The following is a 17,295-nucleotide window of genomic DNA, read 5'->3' on the forward strand; positions in this document are numbered from 1 at the left end:
TCCAATATGGCAACAGAAACATCCAAACAAACAAAATGCACAGTGACACACATCTATCTTCCCCTGTTCTTTCTTTCTCTGGTCACACAAACAAAATGGAGCTGATGTTTCATTTATCTGTGCAATGACTCGGCCGCTGTTTGTCAAACTGAATTTCCATTTCAAATGAGAAGGTTCCTCTTCCCACTATGTTTGTGTGTGTTTGTGTGTGGGTGTGCGTGTGCCATGTGTACAGGCACTAGACATATTCTTTGTTCAATCTTTAATTGAGGGGTTTCACACAGCGAAAAACAAGCTCCAACACTGATGCTTTCGATGTGTGGTGTGTCTGCACTGTGCATGGTGCTCAGGTATGCATGCATAACAAAAACCTTGCTGTAGGTTTGTTTTTCAGCCTGATGTGTTTTTGTTTCTGACAGCCAGATGGAGAAAGTGTGTGTGTGTGTGTGTGTGTGTGTGTGTGTGTGTGTGTGTGTGTGTGTGTGTGTGTGTGTGTGTGTGTGTGTGTGTGTGTGTGTGTGTGTGTGTGTGTGTGTGTGTGTGTGTGTGTGTGTGTGTGTGTGTGTGTGTGTGTGTGTGTGTGTGTGTGTGTGTGTGTGTTTTCCACATGTGCATGCATACGAGAAAATATGGATGTAATGTGTGTGTATTATTCATGTGGCAAGGTTATGAATGGGGTTTGCATGTCCTGAGAGCTTTTACTCTCCACAAGCCTAGCTACTCTGTTCTGGAAGCTTCTCCCAGTGAGTGAAGGGTGGGGGGATAAAAAGCGAGCAAGAAGAAAAAGAGAGACAGAGGTGGAGATGTGATGATGTTGTGATCAAAAAATGGGAACAGAGGTTTGGGCTGGGGTGGGGTTCAGGGAAGAGAGAGAAGATGGAGGGAGAGTGTGGGAGATAGAAGCAGAGAAGGACAAATACAGAGAGAATATGAGCAGAGGGAGGGAGAGAGAGAGAGAGGGAGGGAGAGAGGAAAATGAGGGAAACATTGAGGGAGAGACAGGAGAAAGGAGGTGGAGGAGGGAGGGAAGGGGGATGCTGCATTTTAGTGACAGCACAGACAGGGGCTGCAGGAGCAGACAGAGGGATGGAGAAAATGGATGAGAGAGGTAGAAATTAAGAGGGAGGGAAGCAGCAGGATCCCCACACAGTTAAAAATATGAAACAGCATACATTTAAATGAAATACATGTATTTTTAATTCTAAACTCTAATATCGTTTCACAAAGACTGGAAGGGGCCTTTTCTCTCCCATGACAGCTGCATCAGAGATTTCCTGGATGTCATAGAGGAGCAGTCACCCTGTCAAAGCGTTCATCTGTCCAGCCATAAATCCATTAACATGTCCATCCTTCTTTCAACCATCTAACTCTCCATCCGTCCATTCTGCCTCCTTTCATTCCTCTCCCCCGATCCGACAAGCTCCTCCTCTCACTTCACTCCATATCCATCTTACAATCATCTATCCATTCCACCCACAGAGGCTTTTTCTCCACAACCTCCCCCTTCTTCTTCATCATCCTTCTCCTCCTCCTCCCTTCATATCCCCTCTGCTATCACTTCTACAGATCCTGAGGGTGTCTTTTTTCTTCTTCTTTTATTCATCTCCACATATCCTTCTCTGTCCCTCACAGAGAATCTACTGTTCTTTTTGTTTTTGTTTTCAGGGAGCGTTTACCACTGCTTGGGCTTTCTTTGTCTCGTTTTCCCGGACTGTGACAAACAAGAAGAAGCAACAAATGAGGGTAAAAGAAGAGAGAAGAAAAAAGGAAATACCAATGATCCCGGCATGAGAAAAGATTCTTTTTCTGTCAATAGAGGAGAGAAGAAACCACCTGTAGGCTAGCATGAGGACAAAGAGCATATGCAATAAAGGGGATGTGTGTCCCTCTCTTTCCTTGTGTCTCTCTGCTTGACTGTCCATCCACAGGTCCTCCTTCAGGTCGTCTCTGCAGGATGCTGAGGCGTCATGGTTGCACCTGCTATGAAAACCGACAGATCCTGATGTGCTGTTAAAGAGACAAAAAAATCAGAGGAACATTAGTAAGCTTCTGGAAGGACAAAAGGGAGGAGAGAGAGAGAGAGAGAGAGAGCGGTATGACTCAGAGCAGAGCAACGAGAAGAGTGTGTGTTCTGCATGCAAGAGGAGAGGTAGAGGAACAATGAGAGAGAAGAGGCAGGAGGAATTAAGAGGACTTTAGTCGAACTGAGCAGTCATCTGACGAACGAAGGAGAGGATGAGGAGCAGAAGCAGCCACACTGTGTGAAATATACTGGACGGTTTTTGCTCAAGATGGCCAAGGAAAGATGATCTGCAGGCTGGACAGTGGATGGAAAAGAGTGAAGGACATAAGGACATGGATAATGAAAAAAACACTTGAGGAGCTGCAGGGGAGAAAGTCCTGAGTGACTATACCTCGCCTCAGGGAACGCATACAAGAAATGAAGCTTCAAGAAGGTTGACCACAGAGAAGACAGAAAAGTGTGGCAAGAATTGAGGTTAAGCAGAGACAAAGAAAGAAGAACATTAATGTAAGGAACAAATTCGGAAAATATCACAGCAACATTTAACATCACAGCAGTGAGCTAAAAGCTTCAAAAAAGGAACATCACAAGGAAACTGTGCAGACCAAAGAAACATGTCCTCGACGCACAATGACAGGGACATGGAAACTTTTAAGTGTGACAGCAACACAGCAGGACGTTCCTGTTAAATATTGATGCTGACAGGCCACTTTGGAAAGAGCCCGCTCCTTGCACCACGGAGAGGGAAGAACCACAGCTGATTTTTATTCGGAGGGATTTTTTTTTTTGCAAAGAAATAGACAAGCTGTAAAGTGCGTCGGATGACAGCCGAGTGTGGTCAAGTTGAAATGTTGCTCCACATTAAGAGAAGACCGACAAATTAGGCAAGACGCTGCCTGCCTCCTGGAGGTTTTTCTCTTCTTGGCCAGCTGTGCAATTTCTTGGGGAAAGTGGAATGAGTACAGGGGGAAGAACTGGACACACATCTTATATGGAAAGGAGCAAATTAACGTTTGAAAGATTGCTGAGATCACATGAAGACAAGGACGATTTCTTCTTTTTCAGAAGAAAAACCTCGACTGATGAATGAAGAAATCTATTTTGGATGGATTTGTTGTACCGGCTTTGACATTACTGCCAAGAAAGAGAAAAGACAAACATTCAATAACATCTCTGATCTTGGACTGATTAAAACAGTCTACAGTATATCTTATTTTGCAAGGAGGAGATTCCTATCATGTCTTAAAGAAATGTAACTGTGGATATGTAACTGTGGATCTAAAAGAAGGATGCTTTGAGTGAAAGCAGGATGTACATTTCAGCGGTTGTCTCCATGACTCATTAATCCACAACGGCTGATTCTCCAACTTAATGCGATCAAGAAATGCAGCCTGCCTTTAGATCGATCTGAATCCCAGATTTCACACCACAATATTGAGGAAGACACACCGTCTCCATTCAGCTGCGGATAGACCAGCTGCATGTGTGTGTGTATTTGAGGCAGAATGGGGGTGTAAGGACTGTCGAGGAGCTCGTCTGTGTTTGCTTGTGTTTCTGTAGAGGTGTGTGAGTGTGTTTGTGTGTTTTCGCCAAGCTTTGAACCCAGCTGTGTTCTCAGTGCGTTTTCAAAGTTTCACTCGCAGCCGCGTGAGTGTGTGTGCGTGTGCCTGTCGCCTGGATTCTGCCCACCGGCGACAGAGCTGGACCTGAACAGCAGCGGTGAGAGGGGGGACAGGGAGGGGGCGGAGGAGAGGGAGGAAAAGAAGAGGGAGGTGAAAGGAACCAGTAGGACAGAGGAGCAGAAGAAGAAGAAACTGACAACATGCTGGGATAAAGAGAAGAAAGATCTGAGCTACTGGCTGGCCCCCTGGTGCAATGTGTGGTGAGTACATGATTCTGCATGTGTGCTTGCGGCTGCCATATGTGTCAATGTGCATGGTCATGTGTGTACATTGGATACAAGCATCATAGTCCCTCAGGAGGTTCACCAAGGTCAAAGGTGAAATGTCAATTAGGGGACTCAGGAGTATGAAAATAAAACACATTATGATGAATGGGTCCAGTGCGTCTGTGATGTTTTCACCCACTGATTCACACTATAGGTCATATAGGGTGCCCAGTTAGTCACATGACATCCAAACTGGCACCTGTATCTAACTGCATCAAGCCCATAAACAGAGACATGTTCATCCAAATATACATTCATTTGTTGTAGTGTTATGCTGTAGAACAACATGCTTTAATCTCGCAGTGTGTCTGCTCCCATAATTCTTTGCAGTCGTGTCCCAACATCAACTGATGGTTTCTAAATCACATGATGCCCGTCAAACACCTCAATTGTTTCTTATATGGGGAACAGAATTGTACTGATTACCAAAACTATTGTCTATATTGTAACATCTGGCATATCAAGACTTGTGCACATTTACTTCCCTACAAAAAACAATTAGATTCCATGAGATGTAAAAGTCTGAAGCTGAAATCAGTGATGATATATATGAACATCTGGCCCTGTCGATATGATCATTTCTGCCTCTGCATGATTGAGAGGAACACTTTTAGTGATTGGGGCTTGTGGTTTACAGGTTTGATATTCTGGCAGCACATGCATGCATTCTGCAGGTGTATGCCTCTCCTCGTGTTTTACAGGATTTATTTTATGGCGCAGAAGCCCTACATTTGTTACAGACTGATCTATTTTCATGAGACACAACCCTTAAAATATATTGAGTTGAAAATTCAAATCCGTCATATTCTAATTATCTCTTGGAAAAGTGCACGTTTCTAGTGTAAGCCAGCTGAATCTCAGCAAACAGACATACTGTCTCTCACACTTTCTCCTTCACACTGATGTACTGACTCTCCACTCCTGCTGTCATGAATACAGCACATATATGGAGCCACTCTGCCTTACAGTTAGCCCCCCCCCCCCCCCCCATTCTCTCTTTCCCTCTCTGGTTCTTCCTTACGCTCAGGCACATGTACACACACCATAAAAACACACATGCACAAGCATCGAGGAAGCGAGGCTGTGGCTGAGGAGATGTGACAGTCGCTTCATGGCCGCTGGCTTCGTATTCTAGCAGCGCTGGCCAGCTGAGCTCATAATGAGGCTGTGTAAGGTTCGAGTGTCATACGGATCTGGTTCCCACACCGTCACTGTGCTCATCAGCTCTGTGTGCATGTGTGTGTTTTACAGAGTGTGTAAAAAAGAGATACAAGTTTAAACAATGTGAATGCATTTAAGAGATGCATGTTTCTTTTTTACATTTCAAACCTGCCTTTTTGGTAACAGACAGTTGGTGATTATTTCTTAATTGTGGTCCCCAAACAAAAGATTTTGTGTGTAATTGATTTCTGCAAACACTGAACAGTGTCCGTTACAACAAAAACTGTAAGATTATTGATTGAGACTTTCTGTGGAGTCAATAACACTACCGATCAATTGCCTCAGTCAATACCTGCAATTTCTCCTTTCCCTGATCATTACTGTTTGAACAATTGATAGACACAGGGGGCCACATAGAACTCAATTTGTTTAAATTTTCCCTGACATTATTACTATATTGTTTAAGATTCCAATGATCAAATGGCTTGGAGTATGAGTAGGGTTCATTACAGTCTGTCAAACATGAGAACTCAATCTACAATGATTTGATTACAGCACAAAGCATCTCCTTTACTTCTCTCTCCCTCATGGACAAATTGAATGGCTGCACTCTTTTTCTGAATACCTCCTGACCATATGTGAAACGGGAAACAAACTGTACTCTCAATACAGTTTGTGATACAGTCCAGAATTGTAACCCCACAGGATTCATTTTCATGACCAGAACTCTTGGGTGGGAGCTCTTGCTCTTGTTTGACCCATTCATCAACCCAAACCTCCTTCTTACAAGGACTTTATCACGGTTTATACTTCATCACCTGATCTCCGAAGTGTTTGTTTCTCTAAAAGATATGTTTGGAAGTCGTGCTAACTGTCATGGAAGATCACGAAAAATGTATGTCCATGTGGTGAAGGATCGGTGGCAGGCGAGTTGCTTCCAGCTTACAATGTGAATTCTGTTGATCAAAACATAGACATTGATCATTTAAATGGAAATGGTCATTACTTCTCAATTAGATATATCCGTCATTAAACCCAATGAAGAGGTTTTACAATCTATTGGTTTCGTAATTGGCTGAAGACAAGATCTTTTGCAATTATGTAGCAATGATTGCAATAGTATATCTCATACCCTGTGAGGGTGAGTAAAATCATTTAAGAAGTGTAGAAACCTCAAATGTTGACAATTTACAGTTCATAACAATACTCTAAAGGACCTGTTGTGAAGAGGATGAGCAATGGAAGCTAGTTTTGCTGGTTCAGTGACGGTGCAATGAACAGCTGACTACAATGTAGGCAGGTGTAGGCAGGTGATGTGCTATGGAACACTTAATTATATTAATTGTTCCAAAAGCTTTATCCTGAGACGAAACAAAACAAATCGAAACCACTGTGTTGGATTTCTGTTTAGACTAAGCACTGAGCTAACCCAATGTCACTTAGTCTAACCTGAACTACCATGTGTTTGAGGAATCTGATTTCTTATTTCATGTTGAATAACTCCACAACAATGCAGAGATTACAGTGATCTATCAAAAGACTAAAGCTCATGAATATAAAACCGTGCACCTGAGACAATGAAGAATATAAAACTCTGTAAACATTCTTCAGTTTCCCATTAACAGCATTAGAGTCCGTGCCAGTCAGTTCAAGTAAAAAGTTTCAGGACTTTCAGTTCTGGAGCTGACCTCCCAACACTGCATCAGTAGCCTCACATTTGGGTAAATGGAGTATGTATCTACATTGTATTTGTTCTTGTTAATAAAAGGGAGTCACAAGTTTGTTACAGTGTCAGGATATAGAGAAAATGTGAGATATGAGCATAAGCATGATCACTTTAATAAATGGTTACAAAAGTTACAAAATGAATGAGGGATGTATGCACATATAGGAAAAACATATTAGGGCACACATGGGATGATGTGCAAGTATGTGTGTGTGTGTGGGTGCTTGCGTGCATGTGCATGAGTGTTTGCCTGTGTCTATAATTACATAATCTGGAGACAGTCTAGTCTACCATTCCCTAATGGTTCTCTCGCACTCTCTTTCTATATTCCTATTCCTGTCATTCTCTTCCTCCATCATTTCTTCTATTTTATTTCTTCAAATATCTCATTTTTGATCTGGAAATCATGCAAGGCTACTCTATAGGGTACAGAGACTGATAACATGAAAGGTGAAAATTAGTACAACATGGGATTTTAAAAGATTATTTTTGAAATGTCCACCTTGAAGAGTGATTGGAAATAATGGGCGGAGAGAACCTTTGGCTGATGTGCCGAATCAGAAAAAATGTGTAGCCCTGTTTATTGATCTGTCAAAGATACTTGACACAGTTGATCACAGTTTATTGATCAATGTCGTCCATCAAATTGGCGTGTCACAACAGTTATCATCCTGGTTTGCCATTTATCCATCAGCCAGAACGCAATGCATGCAGATGGCAGGATTCACCTCTTGCTATCCGGAGGTCTCAATGGCCGTGCCCCAAGGTTAGGTTTTATGACCCATTTTATTTTCCATTGATATCTATAACCTGTGTAAAAATGTGTCCAATGAGATATGTCACTTTTATGCCAATGACACCATCATCTACTGCTGTTCACAATCTGTTACATAGGCTTGTGAGATTTTGAAGTCAGTTTTCAACGTTGTCCAATCTCGCCTGCAGAAAATAAAACTGGTTTTAAAGGAGCAGTATTTAACTTTGACAAAAATGGATACTGCAGTCCTAATTAAAAAACATTGGAAGTGTTGTCTCACACTGCCCCCTCCTCCCCAGAGCTGATGAACATGCAGGTTGACATGTTGCAGACACTAGCTTCAGTGTTTAGCCAGCTCTGCATAGGTATTGAAACCTTTATGTGTTCTAATCTTCAAAAGCATCTCCAATGTTTATAGTAGTTTAACCCCACTTCTGGTCGTGGAGCTTATTAGAGAACTGCTGAAGCTTTTTTGGTTGGGTAATCAGTTATATCTGAACCGGTTCGCTTGCCTGCTTCCATCACTGCAACACCTGTTGTTTTGTAGTTAGCCTGGCAAACTGATCGGGCATCCAATACGGTTTTGTGGGAGTGCCTTAAAACCACCTACCGTCTCTGGTCAAAACAAATACAGACCATTACGGACCATAATAGAAACTTAAGAAGGAGGACAAACTGGCTGCTGTGTTGTTGTCAGAGAAGTCAGATCTTCAACATATCATGTTTCCTCAATGGAATGGAATTTTTACACTTTACACAAGAAGATGGAATGCTAATTAATAAAAAAAAACTACAAATATTTCATGAAACATCGAAAACCCTATTTCACTTACTGCAAAAAACAAGTTCTATGAAACATATTCACCTTCTGCGAAATAGTTGGGGGAGAAAGAAGACTAAAAAGAGATGATATCTCAAGTTTCATTGAGGCAGGGTCTGTGACTCTGTTACACTCCTTGAATCTTTTTGTGTCAACCCTAATTGACAACTCCATCAACAACTCCTCTAAGTGGAATTCTTTTGCTAACTGGAAAACATTCAACTTGGTACTCGTCTAGCTTTTTAGACATTACCTTCCTCATTTGTGTGACACACAGCGAACAACAATTAATCCACTTCTTTTATTCCAGCTAGTTTTACAGTACCAAGTTTGACCTTGATCCAGCTTGCTACTTCATCTTTATCCTATAAAACTCCAATAACGAATTTGTTATTGCTGCTTCTGAGTTTTATCCCGAACCAAGTCACTTTCTTGTTTTCACTTTCCTTACTGAAACTTGGAATTTCTTCTCTTCTAATCTCCTTTCTCCTACTCCTACTTCCTTCACACTTATCTACCTCCATCTCGTCCAGGGATTAAGCAGAAGTACATTTGTTTTACACCATGATGAAATCAATATCAATAGGTCACAGATCAGCTGTAATCTATTTCTAGCTCCATTTAAAAGACCATTAGCTACAATGAATGACCTAGTTTAACCTTGTGTTTCCCACTGAGTTAGAATATATTTTGGTAGTGTCTGCTGGCTGTTTATGTCTCCGACTAAAGGATCTATCTGGGCTTGTGGAGCCTAGCAGACTTGCTTCTTAGTCAAACACTGATAAAGCTAAGAAACCAGGCAGCACAGACTTCTTGAGGAGCCAGTAAGTGCCAGTCAGCTGTGCCTCTTAGTTCAAATGTATGACATCATTGCACATATAAACAAAGGTCCTGTTAATCTGTGTAATGTAGAGTCCTTTAGTCAAATTTAACCACGAGTATATGGATAAAGGGCAACTATTTAAAGAGCAATCAAAAATCCCTATATTCACAGGAACGATATAAATTATTGAATGTTGCAGAATATTAATCTTTGGTTTGTGGTGTAATTTTAAATATGCATTTAACTGGCTCATAATTCCATCCCAGATATTTCTGCAAGATTACCACCGTAGGGAATCAGTGTAACCTCCTAGATTTTCCGAGTAATGTACACTGCACTGCAGATGGACCATCCGTGGGGAATTCATATCACACCCTACATAAATTAATTTGACAGTGAAATAAGCAGAGCAGCTATCTGCACCAATTATGATGAATATTATGCATGAGTTTCAGGGGGCAGACTGGCTTGCATTGCTCAGTGAGCGGGGAAGCCGTTGGTAAATTCCCCAGTGGAGCTCGGCGCTGCACACACCACTGTGTCCTCAGTGTTGGTTGCAAAACAAGATAATTTTTTGTTATGCGGCTTTTGCAACAATCAGCCTCCTTTATGATTGTTTGACAATAACTTCATGAAAATGAAAAGAGTGGTCAATGATAAGTGGAGGAAAATAATGTCCACTATCACAAAACTAAGACACAACATTCAGAATTGTGGTGAAGTGGTGGAGTTTTAATTAGATGCAATCAAATATTAATTTAAATGACTGAACGCTTGAGCTATTGCGGTTCATTAAGAGATTGTGTTCTTGAAGGCAGGGGAAGAAGGTGTAGAAGGAAACAGAGATTGTGTTCTTAAAATATCTTGGAAGGCTGCAGTTGTTTGTCTTAACTCCATGCATGAGTAAGAAATATACAACACGTGTGTGTGTATTAAAGTATTAAATCATGCTTGTTCTTAATATGCAGTGCGGCGCTGCAAGCAAGACCCTGACATCTTTTCTTCCTCTTAATAAGAATACACATTCACAATGTACGGAAAGGCATATATGGAGACATTTTAATTTCAATGCATGCCAGAGGCAGTCAGAGGAATTGAAACACATGCAGGCACCAAACAAAGAATAACAAAGACATATGCATGGTCATGTCCAAAAACTACCTCCTCAAAATGCTGTTAGTGCTCTCAGAAGTTCAAACTAAAACTATATTGATTAACCTCATAAGATACAGAATTGTATGAAAAGTGTTTCAGTGCTCAGCAATATATGCGTTTGGGGCAGCTGCCTATAGCAGTTTAAGATAAGTTCACTGCTGCACTACTAATACAATATATTGGTGGTAGGCTATTTTTGGGGCAGTTGTGCTTTAGATCATCTTAGAGTAAATCTTAGTGTCATGGCTCAACGTGTTGACTTATCTACAGTTTTGTAATAAAAGGATGGGTGCATTTCAGAAAAACAGGTAATTGTGCAAAAGAAAAGTATTTCTTGTATATTCCTTTTCTCTGATTGTTCTCTCACTTACTCTTAGCTACCTTTAAGGCCCTAAGATTTGAGGTGTGCCATGCATTCCCTCCAATTGGGTTGGAAATAATCACGTTACACTGTTGAATGGTTAAGCTGCATCAAAGATAGTGCTATGTCCCTCACACAGACACACTCACAGTCACCCCTGGGCTGCCAGAACAGCTGCTGGATGTTGAAGAAGTTTACCCAGTGCACCAACAAAGTAAAAAAAAAGCCAGAACAACAAGTGAGAGCAAACAATAAATGAAAGGAGGACGGGAGGAGAGAACTTTGGAGTCTCAATTTTGTCTCAACCAAAAGTCATCAAGACTTTGATTCTTCCAAGGGATTGGGAAATGATCTGTTACAGAACTTTATGTATTGTTTTATATTTTACTGGGCTTTTGATGAACTGATACAGTAACATTAACTCACATAACTAACCAGAGGACCTAATTGTGGACAGTCCAGTGTAGTGGAAATCTCACATCCTGTGCAAAGCCCACGAGGCATTCTCTTTTTTTAGCACAGACATGCACACACACACATGCACATACGCACACACGCACACACACACACACACGCACACACGCACACACTCACACACACACACACACACACACACACACACACACACACACACACGCACACACACACACACAGATAAAAATACAGTGTCCTTATCTTAACCTCCCTCACTCTCTGTGCTCCCAAACTGTCTCAGAGGACAGTATGATTCCCTCATCACTTTCCTACCTCATTTGTTTTTAACGGACATCATTGATCCCACACCATCATCATGACAGATGAGAAGTTATACAGAACAGAGACAAGTGAGACTAAAGACTTTAGGAACATTTGACAGTCAAAGTTTGGCCAATACTATTTTAATATTCAAATTAAATTTGAATGGCAGACTTTTGCCTCCCAGCCCACTATAGTAAAAAAAAAAGTCTTCTTAAAATTGCTCGAGCCCTTGTGTAAATGAAGCAGGTTATGTTCTGGAACATTCCCCTTGAGTGAGCTGGAGTGAGTGATGACATCATTCAAGTTGAGCAAAGTTTCACTGCTTTACTCTGCTGCTCACATTAGTTGTCATTGTGTTGTTTTCCACTATTGTGTTTGTGTTGCTGAACAATCCTTATACATGTAGTGATTTAACCCAGACACAGTCACCATTACAAATTCCTCTCCTGCACGCACTACATAGGCGCCAGTCCCTTGTCTGAACCAAACAGAGTATTTTGAGTTGTTAGAGTGCATCTGACAATTTCTAGCTTTTTCCTAGTATTTGTCTCTCACCCTTCTTTAATCTCAAATTGATCTTCCCCTATAACTCTGGATCTCTCACTCTTTTTTCTTCTCTTGTCTCTGTATCCAGGCGTCGCGCCCTGTGGGGGTGGGGTTCTGTGATGGTAACCATGGTCCCCGGCAGCCGCTATGTCTGCAGCTCTCATGCAAGAGAGGAGGACAACTCGAACGACCGCGAGGAACGGATTCTAGCCGTGCTGGGCATCATTGGAACCATCCTCAATCTTTTAGTGGTCATATTTGTCTACATCTATACGTCCGTCACTTAAGGTTTTTTTTTTTAAAGATTTGAACAAGAGACGATTGGGTCCAACTCCCCAAACACTGCCAACTTCCTCTTTAAGTATTCATATACTCGGCAGAATGTTTTGAGGATCATTGGCGGTGTGTTGAGTTGGATTGTAGCCATATTTATCTACGCCTGCATCATTGCTTATCCCTTCCGACAGCTCTGCTCGTAAGATAAAGACTGCTGCAAAGCGCAGAGAAGGAGGTGGATGAATCTGTTCTCTTACAGTTTTATGCTAAATCCTCTGACTTACCTGAGCAATTTGTCACACTCTTCAGCCTGTTATACCAATATAACTAAGTATCACATGAATCCTGACCTGAGCAGAGCATTTAGGCGACTTCTTAGATAGGAGAAGTTGACATTTCAGGGGTCTTTGAATGGATGGTGACCATTTTTGATTGTGCATCTTCCAATGACATGTGGAAGTTGATGGTTTCTGTCTTTTAGCAATCAAGCACTGCCTGTTTAAGCTATGATGATGGTTTTACAAAGAGGGCACCTTTGAGTTGACTTGACCAAACAGTAGAGGAATTAAACTCTACAAAGACCAAATTTTCTATATGTAATCAATGGAGAAACCCTTAGGCCTATCTACCCACAATCAATTAAGAACTCACACCAGTTGCTAAATATTACTTTCTCTAGTTTGTAGAGATTCTGCAAGAGTTTCTCATGGACCTAATGTGTCCATACCTGAGCACACCAGAGGAGAGATTCCTGGCTGTGCTAGGAGTCATTGGCATAGCACTCAACCTCCTGCTGCTTGTCTTCGTCTATATATACACCTCCACCTGATACATGTGCCTCAAGACACTATCGGTGAAGAGGTAACTAAAAGCAGCTGTTCAATAATGTGCTGTTCAACAACACCTGTGTATATGGTTCCAAAGCACACCCTTGTTCTTCGATGGGTTGGGGATTATAGGATATGCTAGGCAAGGTTCTGTGCCTAAAACATGGCGATACATTGAAAAGCTCAGGAAATAATTTACAGGCACAAGCATTGATGCCAAGAATTCAAAAAGAAGAGATTTGCCTACAGAGTTATATATAATCCAAATATACCTTAGAAAGTGTACCTAATTAATAAACATTTTTGTCCTAAGGTTAATGTTTTTGTAGGTACAGTGCTAGTTCACACATGTGCATGATGGGATGTATATTACTTTATTATATACCACACTTTGACCAAAATACCTGATGTAAAGACTGACATTTTTATAGTATTTCTCTTTGTTCTACACATTTTTTTAAATGTTGAAAACTGCCAGACATGGAGTTGGAAAGTATTGATCTTTCAGTCTGTGTAGCAGCTTTCCACACCATCAAAGATCCCCCTGTGGAAGGTCGGTACCTGAGAATAATGGTCTATTTTCTGGTGTCATGTTTCTGTGATTGGATCTGTAAGCCGGGCACAGAACAAAATCACAGAGGGCAGTATGTTGAACTGAGAAAAAGTAACACAAATCAAGACAGCGTTCTTTTAAGGTGCAACACAAGAATCAGGCTGAAGCATTACGGATTGTCTGAAAGAAGAGGATGTAAAACGCGATCACAAGGCATCAGCATCTGTCTGGAAACTGGTGAAGTCATAAAAATCTCCTTGGGATTTGGTAACAGGATTTCCACTGGAGCGTTATGTCACTGTGGATTTAATTTCAGATTGAAGAACTGTTCTAATGGAGGAGCGAACCTAAATGCAGCTGACAAGCGAGCAGAGAGGACTGGCCTGAACCTCCACTTTATCCTCGTCATTCTCTTCTCCACTAACAAGCTAACACCAGAGAAAACATAGAACTGAAACGGCATGAGCCTGTCTGCTGTTATTTCACATACTAACAATACTTTTTATATAAGCACATACAGTACACAGATTTTCATTTAAAACACCAGTCAGATGCACTGGGGGAATGACACATCAAAGCTGACCTGGCTGATCACTTAATCTACGACTATTTTACATGTTGAATTGTGAGAATTATTCTTCAGATTTTGATAATAATTGTATATAAGATTCCTTGTCAAACTGTGTGTAAACTCTTAGTATCATTTTCCTGTGAGTGTTTTGTTGGAACAGGTTTGTAAGAAAACCCAAAAGTCCTGATTGCTACATTGGAAAATCATTGGATAAAACTCATCAAAATAGCTGCAGTTGTGGTTATGACAGGATATTTCTATGAAGAGAAGGTTTAAATAAGTACATGACATCCAGAATGCTCGATGAAGTAACAAAAAGAATGATTAGCTTTACCGGACACAAATAGGTTGCTGGGTTGAGTTCCAGAACAGCAAAGAGGACCATTTCAAAAAGGTACATTACGGTTACTGTAATTATTCTCTAAGTCAGTCTCACTTGCACAAAGACACTTGCAAACGTATTTACCTGAGGACAAATAGTGACAATTTTCAGTTACCCCTTTCCGTTACCTGAAACATAACCTTGAGACCCATTTACTATTGTTAAACTATTGTTAGCCCTCTGGGAGCATCTGCCAAAACATCGTCCAAATCCTGGGGCGTCCTGTGTAGCCAGCAGTCAGTGATAAAGAAATTCTGGTCAAGACTTAGTTATATATGTGTTGCTTTTGTTTACAGTCCCTACAATCTAGATTGGAATTGGTGTTGAGAAAACAATTCTAAGTGGACCCCAGTAAGAATAGCCAATGTGTATGATGGTGCTAATGGGGATCCTAATGAAGAAAGAAATAAAAAGTGGGGATTCTTCATTGCACTTACATGCAGTTTTCTGTGTATAGAGTTTGATTAAAGCTAAATCATTGTCAGAAGACCACTTTTGGTTATGGGATGCTTTCAGCCTGTTGTGGTCTCGACACATGGAAACCAAAATGCTCCCAATACCAAATTCAATAAACCACTATCAATATACAGAGTTTAACTGAAACACAACGTGCTGTTACCAGTTAGAACCCATCAGCTATGGTCACATAACACCAAGGCTTCTGGAGTATCAGATAAGCTATTTAGGATTTCAGGGCGAAGATATTCTTTTCCCTTCTCTGGTCATTGTGTACACACCGTCTAGCCACTTGAGATGCCAGAATTAGGAAGAAGATTGTTAGCTTGCTTATATGCAGTAAAGTAAAATCCAAAAATCAACCCTAACTAATGGCCATGATTGGGTTCTGTTTTTTTATGCTCTACACAAAGATAAAAATACACATCCAAGCACACACTAGCAACTAAATCTTTCTTCGTGAGATTAATTTAACACCTCAAGATTCGACCGTCAGCATGCTGGGAAGGATATGACTAGCCCTTTTACTTTGTGTCACATATGGTAACAGCACAGTGGCATTTGTTTGGGCTAAATCCATTTTAAGCTTGCACAAAAGCACAGTTTGATCAACCTCTACTTTGCCAGAAATCTGCTGTCAAACTGCCACAGCTGTGCTCAACAAACATTGTTATACACTTTGATATACCTAAAGTAGTGGATATATAATAATGGTTCACTTTGTAATAATTCTACAGGGTCACATATTGGCGGCGAATAATGAACAAGGAACTCATTAGCTCAGGTTTAGATACTAGCAAAGGTTTTCAGGTACCTCATTCTTTTGAAGCTCCTTTTGAAAAAGTATGAATAAGCTGTGACTAAATATGAAAGGTTAAAAATGAAGTCCCCCATGCTTTATAGAAAATGTGAACAGTTTTGGGTTACCTTTTGGATGGTTTGTATTCACTGTAACTAAGCACGCTTTCACAGAGGATTTATAACTTTTAGCTTGACTCTACTTATGCTTAATTAATGGCTCAGTTGAAAATTAGCAACATTGAAGCATGCATGAAAAAACTGTAAGAAACTGTATTACAACCACATAGAAATAATTAAAGAAAGCCTAAGGGTCTTACTAACTTGCCATGCCAAAAGTAGTACCAATATAATAATATGTATATGCATTTTCAAAGAACAGGAGTAAAACAGATATTTTTAGACTGAAACAGCCAGAGGAAGTTTTTGTATCAATATTTAATCTTATAAACCCAACAGACTTATGCCAAAATAGTGCTAATCTACAGCAAGAAACTGAAGCTTTCAAATAACCAATGGATAGGTGTTATACTCAGCCTAACTTGATGGTTGACAGGGATACATTTTTTTGTATATTTTGGCTGAAGTTTTTATTTGATTGAGTCCAGTTTAAACAGACTCAATGCCAATCAGACCAATGACCGACAGCCACATTGAAAATCTAAGATAAATTTGATGCGTTTTTGTATGCTATTTTTTTAATCATTCAATGAGGCACCTATGCTTACACGTGCACAAACAGGGTGTTAAGGAAATAGCCACACAAAAAACAGGTGCAAAAGAGTATACCTGAGACTCCTTGCCTCTGCCCCAGGCATGAACTTTTAGCACAATACACTGAAAACAAGACAACACTACTCACTCTGAGGGTCGTAGACTGAGTCAGCCAGCCACTGTGTCATGTTCAGCCAAAGCAAAGACAGATTATCATGTTTTTATATGTATGTACAGTTATGCCCGTGTGAGACCAGACAGAGGAAAATAATGTGGACAGGTGGACCTCTCAGTTTATTTGTTATTTTAGTACAATGAGAATTATGAGTTGTCTAAGACTTTTCAAAATAAGTCTCTCACATATGGGAAGGCTTTTATTGTAACCGCCAACTTTGTACACTTTGTCCAATTTTGCAGAATTTTGTTCTTTACCTGCTGGACCTCTTCTGTTTGAATATATTTAGTTAGTTTCACTTTAGATTTATTTTTGGCTGCAAATGGTTTCCTTTGCAGAAATGAGTGAACTGCCAAATAAGAAGGCCTGAGATGTTATCTGTTTTCCATTTCATCCAACTATCCGTGACATGCTGGTTTTAAGACAAACACGAAGGGCAATAACTGCTACAGAACCAATAAAGCAAACCTTGAATGTTTAAAATG

At 40.6% G+C, this 17,295-nt stretch overlaps 1 protein-coding gene across 1 annotated transcript; it reads left to right on the top strand.

The window, feature by feature from the left end:
- The first annotated feature begins 1,095 nt into the window (after positions 1 to 1,095).
- Positions 1,096 to 16,856, top strand: LOC132979938 (uncharacterized). Its single transcript, XM_061045761.1, has 4 exons — positions 1,096 to 1,108; positions 1,666 to 1,743; positions 3,542 to 3,905; positions 12,147 to 16,856. Exons 1-4 carry the CDS (start codon positions 1,096 to 1,098, stop codon positions 12,343 to 12,345), a joined length of 654 nt encoding a protein of 217 aa, XP_060901744.1. The 3' UTR covers positions 12,346 to 16,856.
- The last annotated feature ends 439 nt before the right edge of the window (positions 16,857 to 17,295 follow it).

This window comes from Labrus mixtus, chromosome 9, assembly GCF_963584025.1.
Source record: "Labrus mixtus chromosome 9, fLabMix1.1, whole genome shotgun sequence".
Classification (NCBI taxonomy): Eukaryota; Metazoa; Chordata; class Actinopteri; order Labriformes; family Labridae; genus Labrus; species Labrus mixtus.

Excerpts from the sequence above, each read along its gene's own strand:
- LOC132979938 (XM_061045761.1), top strand. Across the intron at positions 1,744-3,541 it reads AGAAGAAGCAACAAATGAGG|GACTGTCGAGGAGCTCGTCT; the intron begins GTAAAAGAAGAG and ends TGGGGGTGTAAG. Across the intron at positions 3,906-12,146 it reads GCCCCCTGGTGCAATGTGTG|GCGTCGCGCCCTGTGGGGGT; the intron begins GTGAGTACATGA and ends CTCTGTATCCAG.